This window comes from Rana temporaria, chromosome 2, assembly GCF_905171775.1.
Source record: "Rana temporaria chromosome 2, aRanTem1.1, whole genome shotgun sequence".
Classification (NCBI taxonomy): domain Eukaryota; kingdom Metazoa; phylum Chordata; class Amphibia; order Anura; family Ranidae; genus Rana; species Rana temporaria.
Genome location: NC_053490.1, coordinates 540778990 through 540802943, shown reverse-complemented (window position 1 = coordinate 540802943; position 23954 = coordinate 540778990). Strand labels below are relative to the sequence as shown.

Below are 23954 nucleotides of genomic sequence, written 5' to 3'. Positions count from 1 at the left end.
CGGGGGCACTTTACCCACTCAGTTGGAGTGGCGACGTGTTACAAGTTGGTACTATGCAGAACAGTACTGACTGCTCCATTTAATATCCAGGCCTGATACTGCAAAGTTCTCTCCTCTCTATTTTTCATCAACTTTGTCCTTCCCAATTGATGTTGATGTTGGCCGTGTTGGGCCTGGAAAAGAAAAGCATTGAGAAAACCTTTATTCACTGTCTGGACCTTCGCTCACTGCTTTTGTTCTCACTACTACACCCCTAGACAACGCCAGGGTAACTTAGCAGGCCGGTCCCAAAACAAATCAGCGGCCCCTTTGGGGGTGAGCGCTACATATATATCAATTAGCGGCAGCACCCCCCCGTTTCTCAATTTGCGGCAGCCCCCCGTTCTCAATTTGAGGTGGCAGCACCCCCCGGTTCTCTGCTCCAGGGGGGCCCATGCCTGAAGCTGTATAAGGGGACCCATAATTCCTGATGGCGGCACTGTCTGGAAACAGTCTGCCCATTCTTCTCTGACATCAACCCGAGAGATGGTTGTGTGTGAAAATCCCAGAAATACTCAGACCAGCCCGTCTGCCACCAACAACCATGCCACGTTCAAGGTCACTTCAATCCCTTTTCTTCCCCGTTCTGATGCTCGGTTCGAACTTTAGCAAGTCGTCTTCACCACGTCTAGATGCCTAAACGCATTGAGTTTCTGCCATGTGATTGGCCGATTAGCAATTTGTGTTACCAATCAATTGAACAGGTGTACCTATTAAAGTGTCTGGTGAGTGTAGAAGGCAATGTTAGGGTGCATTTCCCTATTTCGGCCAGCAGGGGGCGGAGCTCGCACCTGGGAAGAGTCTGCACAGCCCAACAGGAAAGAAAAGGTGAATCAATGACAGTTGCTGGACGGTCAGAGCGTGTGCAGTAGGCGATCGGAGATTGGTGAGCGGCTTCTGGAATGTGGTCATTAATGGATGAGTCAGGCAGGTGAGATCACCGGAGACCTTCCATCTCCTCACCTCTCTATTACTTTCTATCCAATTAAATTTCAAAGTGTTTGTCGACTTTTTATGGATCTGAGATTCTGGCTGGAACCCGACAGACAGGTAGATGTGAATCTCTACAACCAGTTCTCTCCATGGAGGGGGGAGGAGAACCGTCCATGCGGAAGGATCGAAGAGACGGATCGAAGAGACCGAGTACAACGAAGGCTGGGAGATCAGACTACATAGCGACTGGCAGCTCCGGGAGGGAGGATGTGGTGACGGCAATCAGGTAAAACATTTACACTTTACAAATCATTACAGGGAGTTTGGAGTTTTACGTGAAACCCCTCCTAGGAATCTAGTGTGAGTATTCGCTAAAACCTCATAGAAGTTTCAAGGTCATCTCTTTAAGGCACCTGCAGGGCCATTTTAATAGCATCAGGGGCCCCTGGGAAAAGTAGTGCTATGGGGCCCCTACAAGCCTGCCCCAATGTATGCACCTACTCTCACGAATGAAAGTACAATGGCCCAGATTCACAAAGCACTTACGCCGACGTATAACAAGTTACGCCGGCGTAAGTGCAAATGTGCGCCGTCGTATCTGTGCGCCAGACCCACAAACAGATATGCGCCTAAAACCAGGCTTACACCCCGCCGACGTATCTTGCTCACGCCGGCGTAGGGTGGGCGCACATTTAGGCTGGGTGCATGGTGCCGCTCCCATTGATTAGCTATTCAAACATGCAAATGAGGGAAATACGGCGATTCACGAACCTGCGTGCGCCCGACGCAGGCTGCGCGAGGTGCGTGTAAGTTGTACGTCCGGCGTAAAGTTATTCTCCATAAAGCAACAGACATGCAAAGGTCTGCACCAGGGAACACAAGCCGGCGTATTTTACGTTGGACGTGTGTCTGGCTGGGCGTACGTTACGTTCACGCCGTACGCAGTAATCTGGCGTAGTTTAGGCAGTTGTTCCGACGTGGTTGTAAGCAGAGGGATGCGTCCACGTCACGGCACATGCGCAGTTCGTGATATGCATCTGTCTGGCGCTTGGCCCATCATTTGCATGGGGTCACGCCTCATTTGCATGGGTCACGCCCACTTCCACCTACGCCGGTCTACGCCTTCGAATTGCCACGCCACGCTGGCGCAGCGTTGGGAGCACTGGCTTGCTGAATGCATTGCTTGCCTCTCTGCGCTGCGTTGGCGTAGCGTACATTGGTTACTCTACGGCGGCGTAATGTGCATCTGGGCCAATATTTCTACTTTACAGCGTGTCACTTGCCACCGTCACCTGCCACCAGATTCAGCAGAGCTGGGGGTTACAACTAAGTGAGGGATTAGCAGAGCTGGGGGTTATTACTGAGTGTAAGATCAGCAGAGCTGGGGGTTATTACTGAGTGTAAGATCAGCAGAGCTGGGGGTTATTACTGAGTGTAAGATCAGCAGAGCTGGGGGTTATTACTGAGTGTAAGATCAGCAGAGCTGGGGGTTACTACTGAGCAGTATATCAGCAGAGTGTGGGGTCACTACTGAGTTGAAGATCAACAGAGCTGGGAGTGTACTACTGAGTGGGGGATCTGCAGAGCCGAGTGTTACTACTGAGTGGGGGATCTGCAGAGCTGAGGGTTACTACTGAGTTAGGGATCATCAGGCTGGTCATTACTACCTCTCTTCTTGTTGTTTGTTTGCAGTCTGGAATCAGGTTTCTTTTCCCCTATGACGCTTGCCCTCAGAGCCCCTGGACATTGGGCTCCCATCCTTTTCAAACCATAATCATTTTTTGCATGGACTCTCAGAGACTCAGAGTCCTGTCATGATACCAAATGCTGCTAATTGGCAGAGAACATGAGTTATTAGCTTTTTGCGCATATACCTGTATTTTTTTGGTCGTTACTACTGAGTGGGGGATCATCAAAGCTGGGGGTAACTACTACTACTGAGTGGGGGATCATCAAAGCTGGGGGTAACTACTGAGCAGTGGATCAGCAGAGTCTAGGGTTACTACTGAGTGGAAGATCAGCAGAGCTGGGGGTTACTACTGAGTGGGAGATCGGCAGAGCTGGGTGTTACTACTGAGTGGGGGATCTGCAGAGCTGGGTGTTACTACTGAGTGGGGGATCTGCAGAGCTGGGTATTACTACTGAGTGGGGGATCTGCAAAGCTGGGTATTACTACTGAGTGGGGGATCTGCAGAGCTGGGTGTTACTACTGAGTGAGGGATCTGCAGAGCTGGGTGTTACTACTGAGTGAGGGATCTGCAGAGTTAAGGGTTACTACTGAGTTAGGGATCATCAGGCTGGTCGTTACTACTGAGTGAGGGATCATCAAAGCTGGGGGTAACTACTGAGCAGTGGATCGGCAAAATGTGGGGTTACTACTGAGTGGAAGATCTGCAGAGCTGGGTGTTACTACTGAGTGGGGGATCTGCAGAGCTGGGTGTTATTACTGAGTGGGGGATCTGCAGAGCTGGGTGTTACTACTGAGTGGTGGATCAGCAGAGTTATGCGTTAATACTGAGTTAGGGATCATCAGGCTGGGGGTTACTACTGAGTGAGGGATCATCAAAGCTGGGGGTAACTACTGAGCAGAGCTGGGGGTTACTACTGAGTGAGAAATCAGCAGAGCTTGGGGTTGCTACTGAATGGGGGATCAGCAGAGTTGAGGGTTACTAATAAGCAGGGAGTCAGCAGAACTGGAAGTAACTACTAAGCAGGGAATCAGAAGAGCTGGGGATACTACTGAGTGAGGGATCAGCAGAGCTGGGGGTACTGCTTAGTGGGGGATCAGCAGAGCTGGGGGTAGTACTGAGTGGGGGATCAGAAGTGCTGGGGGTACTACTGTACCAGGGATCTGCTGAACAAGGGTACTAACGAGCTGGGGATCTGCTGAGCGTAGGTACTAATGATCTGGTGATGTACTAATGAACTGGCGGTATTACTGAGTTGGGGGAACTAATGAGCCGGGGGGTTCTACTGAGCCCCTGTTATACAAATATAAAATCAACACACACAGGGCTTCATTAAAGCATCACAGGAACATCAAAAAAGAATGTTGAAGCGGTCGGCACGTTTTTATGTGTGTAAATTAACCCTAAATCTGCGCCCGCGACCCATGGCTGGGCACGTAAAGAGGACATACCTGTATGTGCTTGTGCCCAGCCGTGCCATTCTGCCGACATATATGTGCAGGAGGCGGTCCTTAAGTGGTTAAAGTGGATGTAACCCCGCCCTCTCATCCTTTCTGAAATACTCCCATAGTGCTGATCTATAAGGATATAGATGCCTCCTGCATGTATCCTCACCTGTCAAATGTCTGTTCTGTGGGTGGGTCTGTTGTCTGGAGCTCTGTGGGTGGAGTCATGATGTCTGTAGACTCCCCGCCCACCTTTACACTCCCCTTGCCAACATGCATTTTCTCTTGTGTATTCCTTACACTAAATTCTGCTATGATCACTAACATCCAGTCAAAATCCAGAAAAGTAACCACATGACTTCAGAAAAGGAGTGGGGGGGTGGGAATTAAAAAATAATGCCTGTCTCCAGGCTAGTGCATGAGATATGTAAATAACCTGTCACTCACAGCAAGGGGGGCGGAACGGACTAAGGTTTTTCCGTTAAGTCCATTTTATTTCACTGAACAATAAAAGAGGATTGCTCAGAGCTGGATTAACTCTGTGTGGCAAGACTGGGCACAGATGATAGGAAATCTTATACTCTACATTGTGACATCAAAAAGTTTTATTTTTTTGTTTTTCGGGTTTACATCCACTTTAAGTGTTTAAAGCAATGTTGGGGTAAAGTACCAGGGACAAAACAGTTGACACGTTTCAGCCACGCAGGTGGAAGATCATGAAAGCCGTCAATTATGGATTTACAGCAAAGTGTCCTCGTACCCTACACCTGAAGAAGAGGTTAAGTAGAAAACACCACTCATCAAACACATTACTAGAGGTTTACTCTATGAGGGCAGGGCCACCATCAGGAATTATGGGGCCCCTTACACAGCTTCAGGCATGTGCCCCCTGGAGCAGAGAACCGGGGAAGGGGGGGGGGGGTGCTGCCGCCTGAAATTGAGAAGGGGGGGGGGGCTGCCGCGAATTGAGAAGTTACAAAAAGAAGAAGAAATAAAGAAAAATATATATAAAAAAAGGGGGTAGCCATCTGTGGCCCTGGGCACCTCTGGGCCCTTTAATATATTTTTTTTTTATGAAAAGAAATTACAAAAAAAGGGGGGTTGCCATTCGAGACCTCTGGGCCCTTTAATAAAAAATAAATAAAAAAACAAATATAAAAAAAATCAAAATAAACATTTATAAAAAAAAAGGGGGGGGTTGCCATCCAGGGCCCTGGGGACCTCTGAGCCCTTTAATAAAAAATATATATTTAATTTCTTTTTTTTATATATATTTTTAAATTTTTATATATATATATATATATATATATATATATATATATATATATATATATATATATATATATATATATATATATATATATATATATATATGTGTGTATATATATTAAAAATAAATAAAATTATTTTTTTATATAGAAAAAAGGGGGGTTGCCATCCAGGGCCCTGGGGACCTCTGAGCCCTTTAATAAAATATATATATATATTATGTCTTTTTTTTATATTTTTCAATTTTTTTTCTTTTATATATATATATATATATATATATATATATATATATATATATATATATATATATATATATATATATATATATATATATATGAAAAAAAATTATTTTTATATATATATATATATATAAATATATATATATAAAAGGGGGTTGCCAGCCGGGCCCCTGGGGACTTCCGGACCTCTAAAAAAAAAGAAAAAATTGGCCCTTTCATAAAAAATAAAAGAAAAATATATTTAAAAATATATATTTTGTGTATAAAAAATAAATAAAAAAAGGGGGGGCCGCCATCTGGGGCCCTGGGGGGCCTCCAGACCCCTAAAAAAGAAAAAAAAAGGGGGTTGCCATTCGGGCTCCTGGGGACCTCCGGGCCCCTTACAGGTGTACTGCCTGTACCCCCCTGATGGCGGCCCTGTATGAGGGTTCAGGTGAGAGATCTCTGGACACCTTTTAGAGACAAAAATGAAATCTGTAACCAACTGTGATGTCACTGACTATATTATTTGTGTCTTTATCCAGATCCTGAATCTGCATCCCCCACCAAGATGAGTCTCCTGGTGATGGTACGACCAACAACCAAGTCTACTAACCCAACGTCTGCTTCATGGTGTTCTGAGTGCCATTCACATATTAGTGAAGTACCGGTGACTTGTCGTTAAGGTTCCCCTAACTAGATGGTTCCTGTAAGGACTGCGCAGGCGCAATCCTTGCCGACGGAAATCTCCGAACCTCGGCCGGCATCCAGGCTCATTCCTTAACATCCCCGTGGATTGGAGGATGTTAAAAAAAGAGCCAATAGGCGGTCCGAGCGAAGCGAGGACGTGAGGCCGACTGGCCACTTTCCTCAAAGTCCACGTCGCCCTGGATGCCGGCCGAGGTTCGGAGATTTCCGTCGGCAAGGATTGCGCCTGCGCAGTCCTTAAAGGAACTTTCTCGTTAGCCGGAACCATATCGACAGATCACCGGAATAAGAAGGATTTGGTTTTCAAATCTTTAATCAGAATGATCAACTTGCCACATACTGTATAAGGATTGGGTGTCACCTGTACGGGTGATACTGAATAAATCTAATTTCTTCTTCTTGTTTCAGTTGCTGTGGGTGGGATGTACCATCATCCAGTCTGTGGGGGCCCCAGGTAATGATCCCCCTATAAAAGAACTAATTCTGTGTGTCTCTCTCCATGAATAGGCGCCCCAACGTCTCCTCATTCCACTTAAAGGAAAGACATATTATGGGTCAATGAAATTATTACTAGGGTTCAGGGGTGGACTGGCCATTGAGACTACCGGGGGTTTCCCGGTGGGCCGATGGCTCAGTGGGCCGGCTTAAGTGACAGCGGACCCTCGCCCCCCTCCGCTCCTCTGTCTCTCCCTCCCCGCAGTGCTCACCTCCTCTCCCTCCCCGCAGTGCTCACCTGGGGGGGGGGGCAGAGAAGCAGGGGGAGGACCAGAGGAGCAGGGGGGACGACAGAGGAGCATGGGGGGAACCAGAAGGAGCACGGGGGAGGGGACAGACAGCTGACTCAACAGTATTGGCCTAGGAGTTTCTCACTTCTGCCTAATCTTGTCCCATGGGGGGAGGGGGGGACCAAACTGATTATTTTCCCCCGGGTGAAATAATGTCTAGCTTCCCCACTGGTACTGCCTATAAGAGTACCAGTACCAGCCGTTCTACTCTAATAAAGTAGAACGGCTAGTGGCTAGTGAAGGGGGAGGGGGGGCTTGGGTGGCTGGGGGGGCGGGAGTTGTCCGGCCGCCATAGGAGAGAACCGTCAAAGTGGGCCAGTCTGGATGAAGTCCAGGGCCAAATTTTTGTCCCAGTCCAGCCCTGCTAGGGTTGCACCGATACCGGTATACAATTCAGGGCGGGTCTTAAACAGCAAGGGGTTTGGCCTTGACAGGAAGGGGTGGGTCGTATTTAAATTAGGGGGTACACTGGTTTAGTCAGGCCTAGGGCAGCACAAAACCTAAATACACTACTGCCGGTATAGGTGCCGATACTAAGCATTTGCAGGAGTATCGGTACTTGTTCAAGTGCTCCGATACCTGAAACCGATAATTTCAGGCTTTTTCAGCTGTCAGCGGGATTCCCCCACTGACAGCTGAAATGTAAAAAAAAAAAAAGCAGGAAATTATCGGTTGTTAAAGTGGTTGTAAACCCTTACAAACCACGTTTTGCTACAGGTAAGCCTATAAAAAGGCTTACCTGTGGCTATCCTGAATATCCCCCTGTAATTGCATGTGCGGAAGTCATCGGCACATGCGCACTGAAGCAATGGCACGTTGTGGCACATGACGTCAGGCGGCTCCGGCCAATCGCAGAGCCTGAGTCCGCGCCCCCCGGAAGAAAGAGGGGCGAGAAGAGGCACGCAGCCTGCACAGAGGACAGCGCTGGATTCGTTTGCAGGTAAGTGTCACATAATGGGATAGTATGCAATGCATTCTTGCCCATTATGCTTTTAATTTGCAGGGTTTGCTTTGAGCAAAAGAGAAAGTCAGGGTTTACTTCCTCTTTAAGGAGCCGGGCCGCCGCATCCTTAACAACCGATGACTCATTCAGCTGTCAGTTGGGTTCCCCTGTTGACAGCTGAAGTGTGAATGAAGTCCCAGGGGTTCTGTTGATTTGTCCGTCAAACAGTGTCCGCACATGCGCAGAACGGAAGGGCACTCCAGCTGATTTGCCGATCAGCTGGAGTGTCGTCACCATAGCGCATGCGCACATCGTAGGAGGGTTTTTCCGACGGGAGATACCATCTCTCGGGCACAATGCTCACTGTTTGCCCCGTGGGGTTTACAGCGAGGCACAATCTGACATCTACTGTGTCCCTCCGCTCTATGTATAGCATTAAATTGTGCCCGAGAAATGGTATCTCCCGTTGAAAAAAACCCTCCTACGATGTGCGCATGCGCTATGGTAACGTCACTCGGCAAATCAGCTGGAGTGCCCTTCCGTTCTGCGCATGTGCGGGCACATTTTGACGGAGGGAACAAATCGATAGAACACCGGGAATTGGTGCTGTCCTCCCGAGAGGCCTGCGCGCCCCCTGCAGGACGTGCGTGGCGCGCTCTGTGATCAGCGAGATCGGGGTAAGGGGTCAATCCCGACCTCTTACCACGTGATCAGCTGTCAGCCAATGATAGCTGATCATGTGATGTAAACAGGGCCGGTGAAGGAGAGGTGCCACCTGCATAACAGTGCTGCCTACCAGTGACCACCAGCGCCACCCATCAGTGCCCACAGTGCCACCCATCAGTGCCCACAGTTCCGCCCACAGTGCCACCATCAGAGCCCACAGTGCCACCTATCAGTGTCACCTACCAGTGACCACCAGCGCCACCCATCAGTGCCCACAGTGCCACCCATCAGTGCCCACAGTTCCGCCCACAGTGCCACCATCAGAGCCCACAGTGCCACCTATCAGTGTCACCTACCAGTGACCACCAGCGCCACCCATCAGTGCCCACAGTGCCACCCATCAGTGCCCACAGTGCCACCCATCAGTGCCCACAGTGTCACCTACCAGTGACCACCTATCAGTGCCCAATCTTTCAGATTCCGATAAGCCCCCCTGCCCGGAGACCCCCACAACCACCCGGCAAGGGTTGTACGGATAAGGCCCTTGTCTCCATCAACATGGGGGCAAGGTGCTTTGGGTTGTGGGGCGCAGAGCCCCCCCTGCCCCAAAGCACCCATCCCCCCATGTTGAGGGCATGTGGTCTGGTACGGTTCAGGAGGGGACGGCGCTCTCTCGTCTCCCCTTTTTTCCTGCAGCCTGCCAGATTGCGTGCTCGGGTAAGGGTCTGGTATGGATTTTTGGGGGGACCCCTACGACATATTTTTTTTTATTTGGCGCAGGGTTCCCCTTAATATCCATACCAGACCTGAAGGGCCTGATATGGATTTTGGGGGGACCCCCACGCAATTTAAAAAAAAAAGTTGGTTCGGGATTCCCTTTAATTTTCATACCAGACCCAAAGGGCCTGGTAATGCACTGGGGTGGGAACCCATGCCGTTTTTTTTTTTCAATTAGTTTTATGTATATTGCCGGGACCCGACATTACGTTACAGCCGTGATCAGTTTTAAATTACCTTTTTTCCTTTAGAAATGTAATTTTGCTGCGGGACAGTTCTAAACACAGGCAACATGCGCTACTTTACAGGCATACTATAGACACCCCCCAGGCATGAAATTTAAAGGAATATTTCACTTTTATTGTTTTACTTTAAGCATTATTAAAATCACTGCTCCCGAAAAAACGAAGGCCCAGATTGACGTATCTCATTTACGTTACGCCGCCTCAAGTTTTTCAGGCAAGTGCTTTATTCACAAAGCACTTGCGTGTAAACTTGCGGCGGCGTAGCGTAAATCACCCGGCGTAATTAAAATTCGGCGGGCAGGGGGCGTGTTTCATTTAAATGAAGCGCGTCCCCGCGCCGAATGAACTGCGCATGCGCCGTCCCTAAAATATCCCAGTGTGCATTGCTCAAAATGACGTTGCAAGGACGTCATTGGTTTCGACGTGAACGTAAATGACGTCCAGCCCAATTCACGGACGACTTACGCAAACAACGTAAATTTATAAATTTTCGACGCGGGAACGACGGCCATACTTAACATTGATTGCGCCTCATAGACCATGGGGCAACTTTCCCCCGGGAAAAGCCTAACGTAAACGTCGTAACTTTACTGCGTCGGCCGCACGTACGTTCGGGAATTCGCGTATCTAGCTAATTTGCATACTCGGCGGGGAAATCGACGGAAGCGCCACCTAGCGGGCAAAAAAAAAATTGCAGTTAAGATCCGACGGCGTAAGAGACTTACGCCTGTCGGATCTAATGGATATCTATGCGTAACTGATTCTAAGAATCAGTCGCATAGATACGACGGCGCTACGCAGAGATACGACGGCGTGTCTGGAGATGCGCCGTCGTATCTCTTTTGAGAATCTGGGCCTGAAATTTTTAAAACTTTTTTTGCATTGATGTATGTCCCCTGGGGCAGGACCCGGTCCCCAAACACTCCCCTGGGGCAGGGCCTAGGTCCCCAAACACTCCCCTGGGGCAGGACCCGGGTCCCCAAACACTCCTCTGGGGCAGGACCCTGGTCCCCAAACACTCCCCTGGGGCAGGGCCTAGGTCCCCAAACACTCCCCTGGGGCAGGACCCGGGTCCCCAAACACTCCCCTGGGGCAGGACCCGGGTCCCCAAACACTCCCCTGGGGCAGGACCCGGGTCCCCAAACACTCCCCCTGGGACAGGACCCGGGTTCCCAAACACTCCCCCTGGGGCAGGACCCGGGTCCCCAAACACTCCCCTGGGGAAGGACCCGGGTCCCCAAACACTCCACAGGGGCAGGACCCGGGTCCCCAAACACTCCACTGGGGCAGGACCCGGGTCCCCAAACACTCCCCTGGGGCAGGACCCGGGTCCCCAAACACTTTTTAGGACAATAATTTGCATATTAGCCTTTAAAATTAGCACTTTAGATTTATCACGTTCGTGTCCCATAGACTTTATTGGTGTTTGCATGTTCGAAAAATGTTTTTGCCTGGTCGCATGTTCTGGGGGTGTTCGGCTCATCCCCAGTCAGGAGCTTATTCATACAGACTTGTCCACAGACAGGTCCACATACATCTCTAAATGTATTTCTGTCCTCCTCCCAGTGTCCACCTATCTGTACGGCTCGGTCCAGCTGCCGTGCTCGTTCCCCTTTGTAAAAGAACCGGAGGGCCTGACGGTGGTTTGGCAAAAAGTAGAATCTGATGGAAGCAAATTGCTGGTTTATAAGCTCATGTACGGCAAAGACCTCCTCAGTGACCAGGATCCGCAGTTCAAAGGGCGCGTGGAACTCTCCAAAAAGTTCTCGCTGGGGAACCTGAACCTGACGCTGAGAACCGTGACCTTCCAGGACGAGGGGACGTATCTCTGCAAGGCCGCCCATGAGAAGGATGACGGAGAAGTGTCGGTGGAGCTGGCTATCAGTGGTGAGGAGGACACGCCATGCATGGGATTTATAGACATGCGCACCACAGAAACATTTGTTTTGTTTCATTTCGGATTTTTTCCTTACCCATCAGCCCCGGAGGATTTGGCTGCCCAATGACCGGTGCCATTTTTTTGCGATTCTGCACTGCGTCGCTTTAACTGACAATTGCGCGGTCGTGCGACGTGGCTCCCAAACAAAATTGACGTCCTTTTTTTCCGACAAATAGAGCTTTCTTTTGGTGGTATTTGATCACCTCTGCATTTTTTTTTTTTACGCTATAAACAAAAATAGAGCGACAATTTTGAAGAAAAAACAATGGGCTAGATTCATAAAGACTTACGACGGCGTATCAGTAGATACGCCATCGTAAGTCCGAATGCGGCGCCGTCGTATCTATAAGTTTATTCTCAATTTTGAGATACGCTTATCTGTTGCTAAGATACGACTGGCGTAAGTCTCCTACGCCATCGTATCTTAGCTGCATATTTACGCTGGCCGCTAGGGGCGTGTACGTCGATTTACGCCAAGAATATGCAAATGATCAAGATACGCCTATTCACGAACGTACGCACGCCCGTCGCATGTAAGATACACCGTTTACGTAAGGCGTTTTCAGGCGTAAAGATAAACCACCAAAAAGATGGCGCAGCCAATGTTAAGTATGGACGCCGGATCAGCGTTGAATATTCCAAGTTTTACGTTGTTTGCGGAAGTCGTCCGTGAATGGGGCTGGGCGTAAGTTACGTTCACGTCGAAAGCATTGACTATTTGCGGAGTAATTTGGAGCATGCGCACTGGGATACTTTCACGGACGACGCATGCGCCGTTCGTTTGAAACGTCAATTACGTGGGGTCACGATTAATTAGCATACAGCACGCCCCCTACCAGCCTGTTTTGAATTAGGCGGGCTTACGCCGGGCCCATATACGCTACGCCGCCGTAACTTCGGGCGCAAGTTCTTTCAGAATACGGGACTCGCCTCTAAAAGTTACGGCGGCGTAGCGTATATGAGATGCGCTACGCCCGCCTAAAGATAGGCGATTGTATCTGAATCTAGCCCAATATTTTTTACTTTTTGCTATAATAAATATCCCCTAAAAATATACTGTATTTATCGGGGTATTGCACTCTCCGGCGTATAAAGTGGACCCGCATTTCTGTGGAAAAAAGATTTTTGTACTTACAGTTTTGGTGTCTTGCGCGGCGTCCATCGTCGGGTCCGGCGTCCGTCTGCGGCTTCGGGTGTCCTCTTCGTCGGGTCCGGCGTCCTCCCCGCTCGTTTCCCGCGCCGAGTTTGAATACTGCGCCGGCATATACCGAGCGCAGTACATTCGTGTATAGTCGGGCAGGCTCGGCTACTCTCGCGCTCACGTCCTTTTAGGTCCAATACGTGTGCCCGAGACTATACACGAGTGTACTGTGCTCAGAATTTGGCGGCGCAGTATTCAAACTTGGCGCGGGAAAGCGAGTATCGGCGTATACCGCGCACCCACGATTTTGCCCTGATTTTCAGGGCAAAACAGTGCGCGGTATACCCCGATAAATACGGTATATAAAAAAAAAAGAATTTTCTTCCTCAGTTTAGACCGATACGTATTCTTCTACTTATTTTTGGTAAAAATCGCAATAAGTGTTTATTGATTGGTTTGCGCAAAAGTTATAGCGTCTACAAAATAGGGGATAGAATTATGTAATTTTTATTAATAACTTTTTTTTACTAGTAATGGCGGCATTCTGCGATTTCTATCATGACTGCGACGTTATGGCGGACACTATATCTGACACTTTTGACGCTAATTTGCGACCATTGTCATTTATACAGCGATCAGTGCTATAAAAATGCACTGATTACTGTGTAATTGACACTGGCAGGGAAGGGGGTTAACCACTAGGGGGCGAGGAAGGGGTTAAGTGTGTCCTAGGGAGTGATTCTCACTGTGTGGGGGATGGGCTACATGTGACATGACACTGATCACTGCTCCTGATGACAGGGAACAGACGATCAGTATTCTGTTACTAGGAAAAAACAGGGAAATGCCTTGGTTACAAAGGCATCTCCCCGTTCTGCCGCTCCGTGACACGACTCTTCAGATCAATTTTAGTCATTAACTGCTTGCCGATCGCCGCACGCACTTTTACGTCAACAAAATGACACGGCTGGGCAAATGGGCGTATATATACGTCCCCTTTAATTTGCCGGCTGATGTGACTCGATGTCTGCTGGTATCCTGCGATCGGGTCCCAGAGCTGAAGAACTAGGAGATGTCAGTGTAAACACAACGGGCCGGATTCAGGTACATCGGCGCATCTTTGTGCCGGCGTAGCGCATCTCATATGCGCTACGCCGACGTAACTTTGAGAGGCATGCTACATGTAAATTAACCTTGACCCCATGCAAATGAAGGGCCCAACGAACGGCGCATGCGCGCGCATGCTCAGAATCACGTCGCATATACTCCCTAAGATACGCCGGCTCAATGCCTACGACGTGAACGTAACCTACGCCCAGCCCCATTCACGTACGACTTACGTAAACGACGTAAAATACGACGGCTGTTCCGACGTTTCCGACGTCCATACCTTAACATGACTTACCCCTGCTTTATGAGGGGTAAACTTGCGCCGGACGTACGCCTTACGTAAACGGCGTATACTCATGCGACGGGCGCAAGTACGTTCGTGAATCGGCGTATCTCCCTCATTTGCATATTTGAATAGGAAATCAATGGGAGCGCAAGATGCGTCCAGCGTAAATATGCACCCACGATACGCCGGCGTAGGAAAGTTACGTCGGTCGGAAGAAGCCGATTTTCAGGCGTATCTAGTTCTGTGGGTACGGCGCATAGATATGACGGCGCAAATTTACACTTACGCGGCGTATATCGAGATATGTCGGTGTAAGTGCTTTCTGAATCCGGGCCATCATCTCCCCGTTCTTCCTAGTGTTATGTCACTGATCGTCTGTTCCCTGTCACCAGGAACAGCGATCAGTGATGTGACACGGCAAGCCACGCCCCCTAACACTTAGAAGCACTCCCTAGGTCACACTTAACCCCTTCAGCACCCCTACAGGAGAACCTCTTCACTGCCAGTGTCATTTTCACAGTAATCAGTGCATTTGTATAGCACTGATCGCTGTAAAAAATGACAGTGGTCCCAAAATGGTGTCAAAAGTGTCCGAAGTGTCCGCCATAATGTCGCAGTATCGATAAAAATTGCAGATCGCCGCCATTACTAGTAAAAAAAAATAATAATAATAAAAATGCCATAAAACTATCCCCTATTTTGTAGACGCTATAACGTTTGCGCAAACCAATCGATAAACGCTTATTGCGTTTTTTTTTTTTTACCAAAAGTATGTAGAAGAATACGTATCGGCCTAAACTGAGGAAAAAAAATTGTTTTTTAATATATTTTTGGGGGATATTTATTATAGCAAAAAGTAAAAAATATTGCTTTTTTTTTCAAAATTGTCGCTCTATTTTTGTTTATAGCGCAAAAAATAAAAACCGCAGAGGTGATCAAATACCACCAAAAGAAAGCTCTATTTGTGGTGAAAAAAGGACGCCAATTTTGTTTGGGAGCCACGTCGCTCGAGTTAAAGCGTTGCAGTGCCGAATCGCAAAAAGCGGCAGCCAAGTGGTCCGGGGGCTGAAGTGGTTAAATATAAATACAATTAGGTAGATTCAGAGAGATTGCCGCAACTTTGCGGCGGCGTAGCTTAGCGTGTTTAGGCTACGCCGCCGTAAGTTAGCGAGGCAAGTACTTGATTCTCAAAGTACTTGCCTGCTAAGTTACGGCGGCGTAGCCTAAAGCGGGCGGGCGTAAGGGCGCCTAATTCAAATTTGTCTGAGGGGGCGTGTTTTATGGTAATGAGGCTTGACCCGACATGATTGACGTTTTTTTTGTATAACTGCGCATGCGCCGGGCGCCTACATTTCCCAGTGTGCATTGCGGCGAAGTCCGCCGCACGGGCCTATTGATTTCGACGTGGTCGTAAACGACGTAAATCCCTATTCACGGACAACTTACGCAAACGACGTAAAATTTTCGAATTTCGAAGTGGGAACGGCGGCCATACTTTAACATTACTATTCCATCTATTAGATGGAATAACTTTAGGCCTGATAATGCGTTACGGAAACGGTGTATCTGTACTGCGTCAGCCGGGCGTACGTTTGGGAATAGGCGTAACTAGTGATTTACTTATTCTACGCCCACCGCAATGGAAGCGCCACCCAGCGGCCAGCCAAAATATTGCACCCTAAGATAGGACAGCGCAAGCCATCGTATCTTAGATAGGTTTAAGTGTATCTCTGTTTGAGAATACACTTAAACTTAGGACAGCACAGATTCCGAGTAAGGTCGGCTTATCTACTGATAAGTCGGCCTAACTCTACCTGAATGTATCTCTTTAGAATCGGTTTTCACTTCTGGAATGTTTTCAATCCCAAACACATTTTTCTTTCAGGTTTAAATGTAACGGACCCCGCCGTTATCTTCACCTACATAGGCGGGGATCAGTACCTGCGCTGCCTGAGCTCCGGGGTGTTCCGGGACCTGCAGGTCAGCTGGTATGATCTCCATAAAATAGACTTATCCCGCAACGCCACCAGAAGCGTCACAGATCTCGGAGACGGGAGGAAGATGGTGGAATCTGTTCTGACGATGGAAATGATGCCAAACGTTGCCTACTTCTGTCAGATCCGGGAAGGGAGGCTGCAAAGAACCGTCCGCGCTGTGGTCTCAGGTAGGGATCCACGTGTAGCCCCCTCAATGTTCCTGGCGCAGGTCAATTTTTCATCCAGACTGACCCACTTTAACAGGTCTCTCCCATGGCGGCCGGACAACTCCCGCAACCCCCCCCCCCCCTCGGCCACCCGCACCCCCTCTCCCCCTTCACTAGTGGTACCAGTGCCGGCCCAAGACATTGTGCTGCCTGGGACCAAGAATGAAATGCTGCCCCCCCCCCCCCCCCCCCAGAAAAAAAATCACGCCAACCAAAAGGCCCCCACATTCATTATTTTATATCATGATAACTAAAGGGGACCTGTCATGGCTCTATACATGTATAAAGGACTATAAAGAGGACCTGTCATGGCTCTATACATGTATATAGGAGTATAAAGAGGACCTGTCATTGCTCTATACATGTATATAGGAGTATAAAGAGGACCTGTCATGGCTCTATACATGTATATAGGAGTATAAAGAGGACCTGTCATTGCTCTATACATGTATATAGGAGTATAAAGAGGACCTGCCATGGCTCTATACATGTATATAGGAGTATAAAGAGGACCTGCCATGGCTCTATACATGTATATAGGAGTATAAAGAGGACCTGTCATGGCTCTATACATGTATATAGGAGTATAAAGAGGACCTGTCATGGCTCTATACATGTATATATGAGTATAAAGAGGACCTGTCATGGCTCTATACATGTATAGGAGTATAAAGAGGACCTGTCATGGCTCTATACATGTATCCAGGAGTATAAAGTGACCTGTAAATTTCCGGCGGCCACAATGTCTTTTGCGCAAACTAATCAATGTACGCTAATTGTGTTTTTTTTTTTGTACCAAAAATATGTAGAAGAATACATATTGGCCTAAACTGAAGAAAATTGTTTATTTTTCTAAATTTTGGGGATATTTATTATAGCAAAAAGTAAAAAAATATATATATTTATAGCACAAAAAATAAAAACCGCAAAGGTGATCAAATATCATCAAAAGAAAGCTCTATTTGTGGGGAAAAAAAGGACATCAATTTTATTTGGGTAGCGGAGCTGGCGGAACGGGCTGGCGGGCATCAGTATGCTGCCCCCCTAAAAGTGCTGCCTGGTCCACCCGGTCCCATCATACTGCCGGCCCTGGCTAGTACTGGTACTCTTATAGGCAGTACCAGTGGGGAAGCTAGACATTATTTCACCCGGGGCAAAGAATCAGTTCCGTGCCCCCCCTTATGGGACAAGATTAGGCAGAAGTGAGAAACTCCCAGGCCATAGCTGTTGAGTCAGCTGTCTGTCCCCTCCCCCATACTCCTCTGGTCCTCCCCCTGCTTCTCTGTTTCCCCCCCAGGTGAGCGCTGCGGGGAGGGAGAGGAGGTGAGCTCTGCGGGGAGGGAGAGACAGAGGAGCGGAGGAGGGGGGCGGCGGTCCGCTGTCACTGAAGCCGGCCCACTGAGCCATCGGCCCACCGGGAAACTCCCTGTAGTCCCAATGGCCAGTCCATCCCTGACAATAATGCAGAATCAGTGGGAGCCCCGAGTGTGTCACTTGCCACGCCACCTGCCACCAGATGCAGCTTGTCACTTGCCACCTCACCTACCACACAGAGGCGGACTGACCATTAGCACACTCGGGCACTGCCCGAGGGCCCCATGCCACTAGGGGGCCCCATCAGGGTTAACAGCTTCATTAAAACCAGGGACAGTATGTAAAAATCTGTGTTTTTAAAAAAATCCCAAGATTATAGCTGCCCCGCCTCTCCAGTACCTTTCCAGTGTGTATGTATTCTCTGTGTGTATACTGTGTATGTATACTGTATGTGTGTGTGTGTGTTTACTGTGTGGCCCCATACTCTTTTGCCTAGGGGCCCCATAATCTCCCATTGCCCGGGGGCCCCATAATTTCCTATTGCCCGGGGGCCCCATGAGTTGTCAGTCCGCCCCTGCTACCACACGTTGCGGATTGTCACTTGCCACACTTTGAAGATTGTCACTTGCCACATCACCTGCAACACATTGTGGATTGTCACTTGCCACGTCACCTGCCACACGTTGCGGATTGTCACTTGCCACGTCACTTTCCACAAGTTGCGGATTGTCACTTGCCACGTCACCTGCCACACGTTGTGGATTGTCACTTGCCACACGTTGCAGATTGTCACTTGCCACGTCACCTGCCACACGTTGCGGATTGTCACTTGCCACATCACTTTCCACACGTTGCGGATTGTCACTTGCCACATCACTTGCCACACGTTGAAGATTGTCACTTGCCACATCACCTGCCACATGTTGCGGAATGTCACTTGCCACATCACTTGCCACACATTGCGGATTGTCACCTGCCACACGTTGCGGATTGTCACTTGCCACACATTGTGGATAGTCACTTGCCACACATTGTGGATAGTCACTTGCCACATCACCTGCCACACATTGTGGATAGTCACTTGCCACATCACCTGCCACATGTTGCGGAATGTCACTTGCCACATCACCTGCCACACGCGGAATTGTCACTTGCCACATCACCTGCCACACGCGGAATTGTCACTTGCCACATCACTTGCCACACATTGCGGATTGTCACTTGCCACATCACCTGCCACATGTTGCGGAATGTCACTTGCCACATCACCTGCCACACGCGGAATTGTCACTTGCCACACGTTTCGGTTTGTCACTTGCCACGTCACCTGCCACACGTTGCAGCTTGTCACCTGCCACACGTTGCGGATTGTCACCTGCCACACGTTGCGGATTGTCACTTGCCACACATTGTGGATTGTCACTTGCCACATCACTTGCCACACGTTGAAGATTGTCACTTGCCACATCACCTGCCACATGTTGAGGAATGTCACTTGCCAAGTCGCCTGCCACACGTTGCGGATTGTCACTTGCCACGTCACCTGCCACACGTTGTGGATTGTCACTTGCCACACGTTGCAGATTGTCACTTGCCACATCACCTGCCACACATTGCGGATTGTCACTTGCCACACGTTGTGGATTGTCACTTGCCACACGTTGCAGATTGTCACTTGCCACATCACCTGCCACACATTGCGGATTGTCACCTGCCACACGTTGCGGATTGTCACTTGCCACACATTGTGGATAGTCACTTGCCACATCACCTGCCACACATTGCGGATTGTCACTTGCCACATCACCTGCCACATGTTGCGGAATGTCACTTGCCAAGTCGCCTGCCACACGTTGCGGATTGTCACTTGCCACATCACCTGCCACACGCGGAATTGTCACTTGCCACACGTTGAAGATTGTCACTTGCCACATCACCTGCCACACGTTGCGGATTGTCACTTGCCACGTCACCTGACACACGTTTCGGTTTGTCACTTGCCACGTCACCTGCCACACGTTGCAGCTTGTCACCTGCCACACGTTGCGGATTGTCACCTGCCACACGTTGCGGATTGTCACTTGCCACACATTGTGGATAGTCACTTGCCACATCACTTGCCACACGTTGAAGATTGTCACTTGCCACATCACCTGCCACATGTTGCGGAATGTCACTTGCCAAGTCGCCTGCCACACGTTGCGGATTGTCACTTGCCACGTCACCTGCCACACGTTGTGGATTGTCACTTGCCACACGTTGCAGATTGTCACTTGCCACATCACCTGCCACACATTGCGGATTGTCACTTGCCACACGTTGCGGATTGTCACTTGCCACACATTGTGGATAGTCACTTGCCACATCACCTGCCACACATTGCGGATTGTCACTTGCCACGTCACCTGCCACACGTTGCGGATTGTCACTTGCCACGTCACCTGCCACACGTTGTGGATTGTCACTTGCCACGTCACCTGCCACACGTTGTGGATTGTCACTTGCCACACGTTGCAGATTGTCACTTGCCACATCACCTGCCACACATTGCGGATTGTCACTTGCCACACATTGCGGATTGTCACTTGCCACATCACCTGCCACATGTTGCGGAATGTCACTTGCCACATCACCTGCCACACGCGGAATTGTCACTTGCCACACGTTGAAGATTGTCACTTGCCACATCACCTGCCACACGTTGCGGATTGTCACTTGCCACGTCACCTGACACACGTTTCGGTTTGTCACTTGCCACGTCACCTGCCACACGTTGCAGCTTGTCACCTGCCACACGTTGCGGATTGTCACCTGCCACACGTTGCGGATTGTCACTTGCCACACATTGTGGATAGTCACTTGCCACATCACTTGCCACACGTTGAAGATTGTCACTTGCCACATCACCTGCCACATGTTGCGGAATGTCACTTGCCAAGTCGCCTGCCACACGTTGCGGATTGTCACTTGCCACGTCGCCTGCCACACGTTGCAGATTGTCACTTGCCACGTCACCTGCCACACGTTGCAGCTTGTCACTTGCCACGTCACCTGCCACAAGTTGCAGCTTGTCACTTGCCACGTCACCTGCCACATGCGGATTGCAACTTGCCACATCACCTGCCACATGCGGATTGCCACTTGCCACACTTTGTGGATATTCACTTGCCATGTCACCTGCCACACGTTGCGGATTGTCACTTGCCACATCACTTGCCACACATTGTGGATTGTCACTTGCCACATCACTTGCCACACGTTGAAGATTGTCACTTGCCACATCACCTGCCACATGTTGCGGAATGTAACTTGCCAAGTCGCCTGCCACACTTGAAGATTGTCACTTGCCACGTCACCTGCCACATGTTGTGGAATGTCACCTGCCTGCCACCAGATGCAGATTGTTACTTGCCACCTCACCTGCCACACCTTGTAGATTGTCACTTGCTAAGGTGGTGTTTTGCTTGTCAGAGTCATTACATCATCTCTCTGCTGCCTGCACAGTGAGGGTGGAAGTTACTGCAGGGATGCAGGGCGGGCGCAGGGCGGTGAGAGATGATGTCATCTCTCTGCTCCCCCGGCCACCGACTTGTTGATTGGCCACCCGCCCGCTCACCCACAGAGCCGACCAGCTGACCACCCACTCTCTGACTCTCATTCGCCGCAGAGCCACCCGCTTAGACTCTCAGGCGCCGCAAGTTCCACAACTACCGCCCGCTCAGACTCTCAAGTGCCGCAAGTTCCGCAACTACCGCCCCCTCAGACTCTTAGGCGCCACAAGTTCTGCAACTACCACTAATTTCTTGGGGATGTCATTTTCCCCGTTGCCCCCCCCCCCCCCCCCTGGATCCACCCCTGCTTCCATGTCTTCTGGGATTCTCTGGATAGTTGTAGAACTTAGTTGGTGGGAAAGCAGAGGCTGCAGCCTGAATATTTAAGCAGTTTTTACCAATCCCTGGGGAGGCAGGGCCCAGAAGGTGGGACACAATCCATAAATATATGCAGGAGCCTGGCAGTCAGAGAGCAGAGCCTGGGGTCCAGTCATCTTTAGAAGACCGCTGTTTTGGGGCTCTACCTAAAGGGCAGAAGGAAAGAGCCTAAGGGCATCATAAAGTCTTAGCCATAGCCAGGGGCGGACTGACCATTGAGTCACTAGGGGGCCCCATCAGGGTTGCCAGGCTCAGTAAAACCAGGGACAGTATGTAAAAATCTGTGTTTTTTTTTTACATCTGTCCCTGATATGTCAGAAACCGACATGTTTCTGATGTGAAAATCCTGAGATTTTAGCTGCCCCGCCTCTGCACTGCCTCCTGGCGTGGTGGCCATCTGTAAGCCCAGGGGCCCCATAATCTTCTATTGTCCGGGGGCCCCATGAGTTGTCAGTCCACCCCTGGACACAGCTACAGTGCCTTGAAAAAGTATTCATACCCCCTTTTGTCATGTTACAACCTAAAACTTAAATTTATTGTATTGGGATTTTATGTGATAGACCAACACAAAGTGGTGCATAATTGTGAAGTAGAAGGAAAATTATAAATTGTTTTCAAATAAATATCTAAAAAGTGAGGCATGCATTTATATTCAATTGAATAATCACAGCAGAAGCGAAACATGCGCCCCCTGCAGGTGGAAGTGTGGAATCACATACAAATAAAACTGTTATAGGGCGGCCAGTAAGTGGTTAAGCTGCATCATTACGACCCGAGTAGGGTCCTTTCCATGTATATCCTCTGCACTTGGTGTTATAGAAAATACGTAATAAAATAAAGAACTAGAAAAAAAATAAAACCTGTGTTGCGGTACACAATGGCGCCTGTTTTGTGTCCTGGGATAGGAGGAGTTGGGGGCGGTCCTGGAGTGTATGGACCAGATTCTCAGAGGAGATACGCCGTCGTATCTCTGAGTCTGGCCGGTCGTATCTATGCGCCTGATTCTTAGAATCAATTTCTATTAGATCCGACCGGCGTAAGTCTCTTACGCCGTCGGATCTTAACTGCATATTTACACTGGCCGCTAGGGGCGTGTACGCTGATTTACGCGTCGAATATGTAAATCAGCTAGATACGCAAATTCACGAACTTTTACGTTAGGCTTTTCCCGGCGTAAAGTTACCCCTGCTATATGAGGCGTATATGCGGCGCACCAATGTTAAGTATGGCCGTCGTTCCCGCGACGAAATTTGAAAAATGTACGTCGTTTTGCGTAAGTCGTCTGTGAATGGGGCTGGACGTCATTTACGTTCACGTCGAAACCAATGACATCCTTGCGGCGTACACTTTGGAGCGTACTTTGGAGCAATGCACACTGGGAAATTCCACGGACGGCGCATGCGCCGTTCGTGAAAAACGTCAATCACGTCGGGTCAGGGTTGATTTACATAACACACGCCCACCTCTTCACAATATGAATTAGCCGCAACTTTCTTTTAAGAATACGGCACTTGCCTGTAAAAGTTGCGGAGGCGTAACGTAAATAGGATACATTGCGCCCGCACAAAGAAACGCCATTCTACGTGAATCTACCCCCGAGTTTCTTTTTCCGGTGAGTTCGGCTCTCATGGTTGCTTCTTTGCGTTGCAGATGGAAATACGCCAATCGCTATTATTGAAAACTCCGCCACCTGGACCACAGCCTGGAAAATTATCCCGGTGCTCCTCACCTGCACCGCCATCAGGATCTGCATTGTGTGATCACCGGACATTACAATACTTCACATTGTCCGCAGGATTACATTGTATTGCCACTTTTGCCGCCATATTGGGATAACACCTCCTTCGTATTTGGTACATGCCCCCATACATTTAATGCTTGTAAATATCATGTAGCAAGGAACACGCCATTCTTATATTTAATCAAATATTTGCTTAGCTTTAAGGACAGATCTAGTCCACCAAGGTAGGCTCGTGCCATCCCTGAATCGCGTTTTGCATGACGCAGTGACGTATCCCATAAAGGGCGGAGCTTGTATGCTTACCCACGCCAGTCCATGCTGGTGCAGGTGTTTTGAGGAGAAATTCCCTCTGTCGAATAATGCCCGCCTGGTACTGCGCATGCGCAACGTTTTTGCAGTACGGAGCCGCTGAAAGCCTTATGCCGCGTACACGCGATCGGTTTTCCGATGGAATTTTCCGTCGGAATTCCAATGAAGCTGACTTTCATCAGTCTTTGCCTACACACGATCAGACTAAATTCCGACCGCCCAAAACGCGGTGACGTAAAACGTGGATTTTTTCCGATGGAGTTCAA

At 49.2% G+C, this 23954-nt stretch overlaps 1 protein-coding gene across 1 annotated transcript; it reads left to right on the top strand.

Moving 5' to 3' along the window:
* Positions 1-865: 865 nt before the first annotated feature.
* LOC120928728 lies at positions 866-23729 on the top strand. The gene is made up of 6 exons (XM_040339722.1): positions 866-1258; positions 6138-6181; positions 6709-6754; positions 11283-11603; positions 16078-16356; positions 23289-23729. Exons 2-6 carry the CDS (start codon positions 6164-6166, stop codon positions 23396-23398), a joined length of 774 nt encoding a protein of 257 aa, XP_040195656.1. The 5' UTR covers positions 866-1258; positions 6138-6163; the 3' UTR covers positions 23399-23729.
* The last annotated feature ends 225 nt before the right edge of the window (positions 23730-23954 follow it).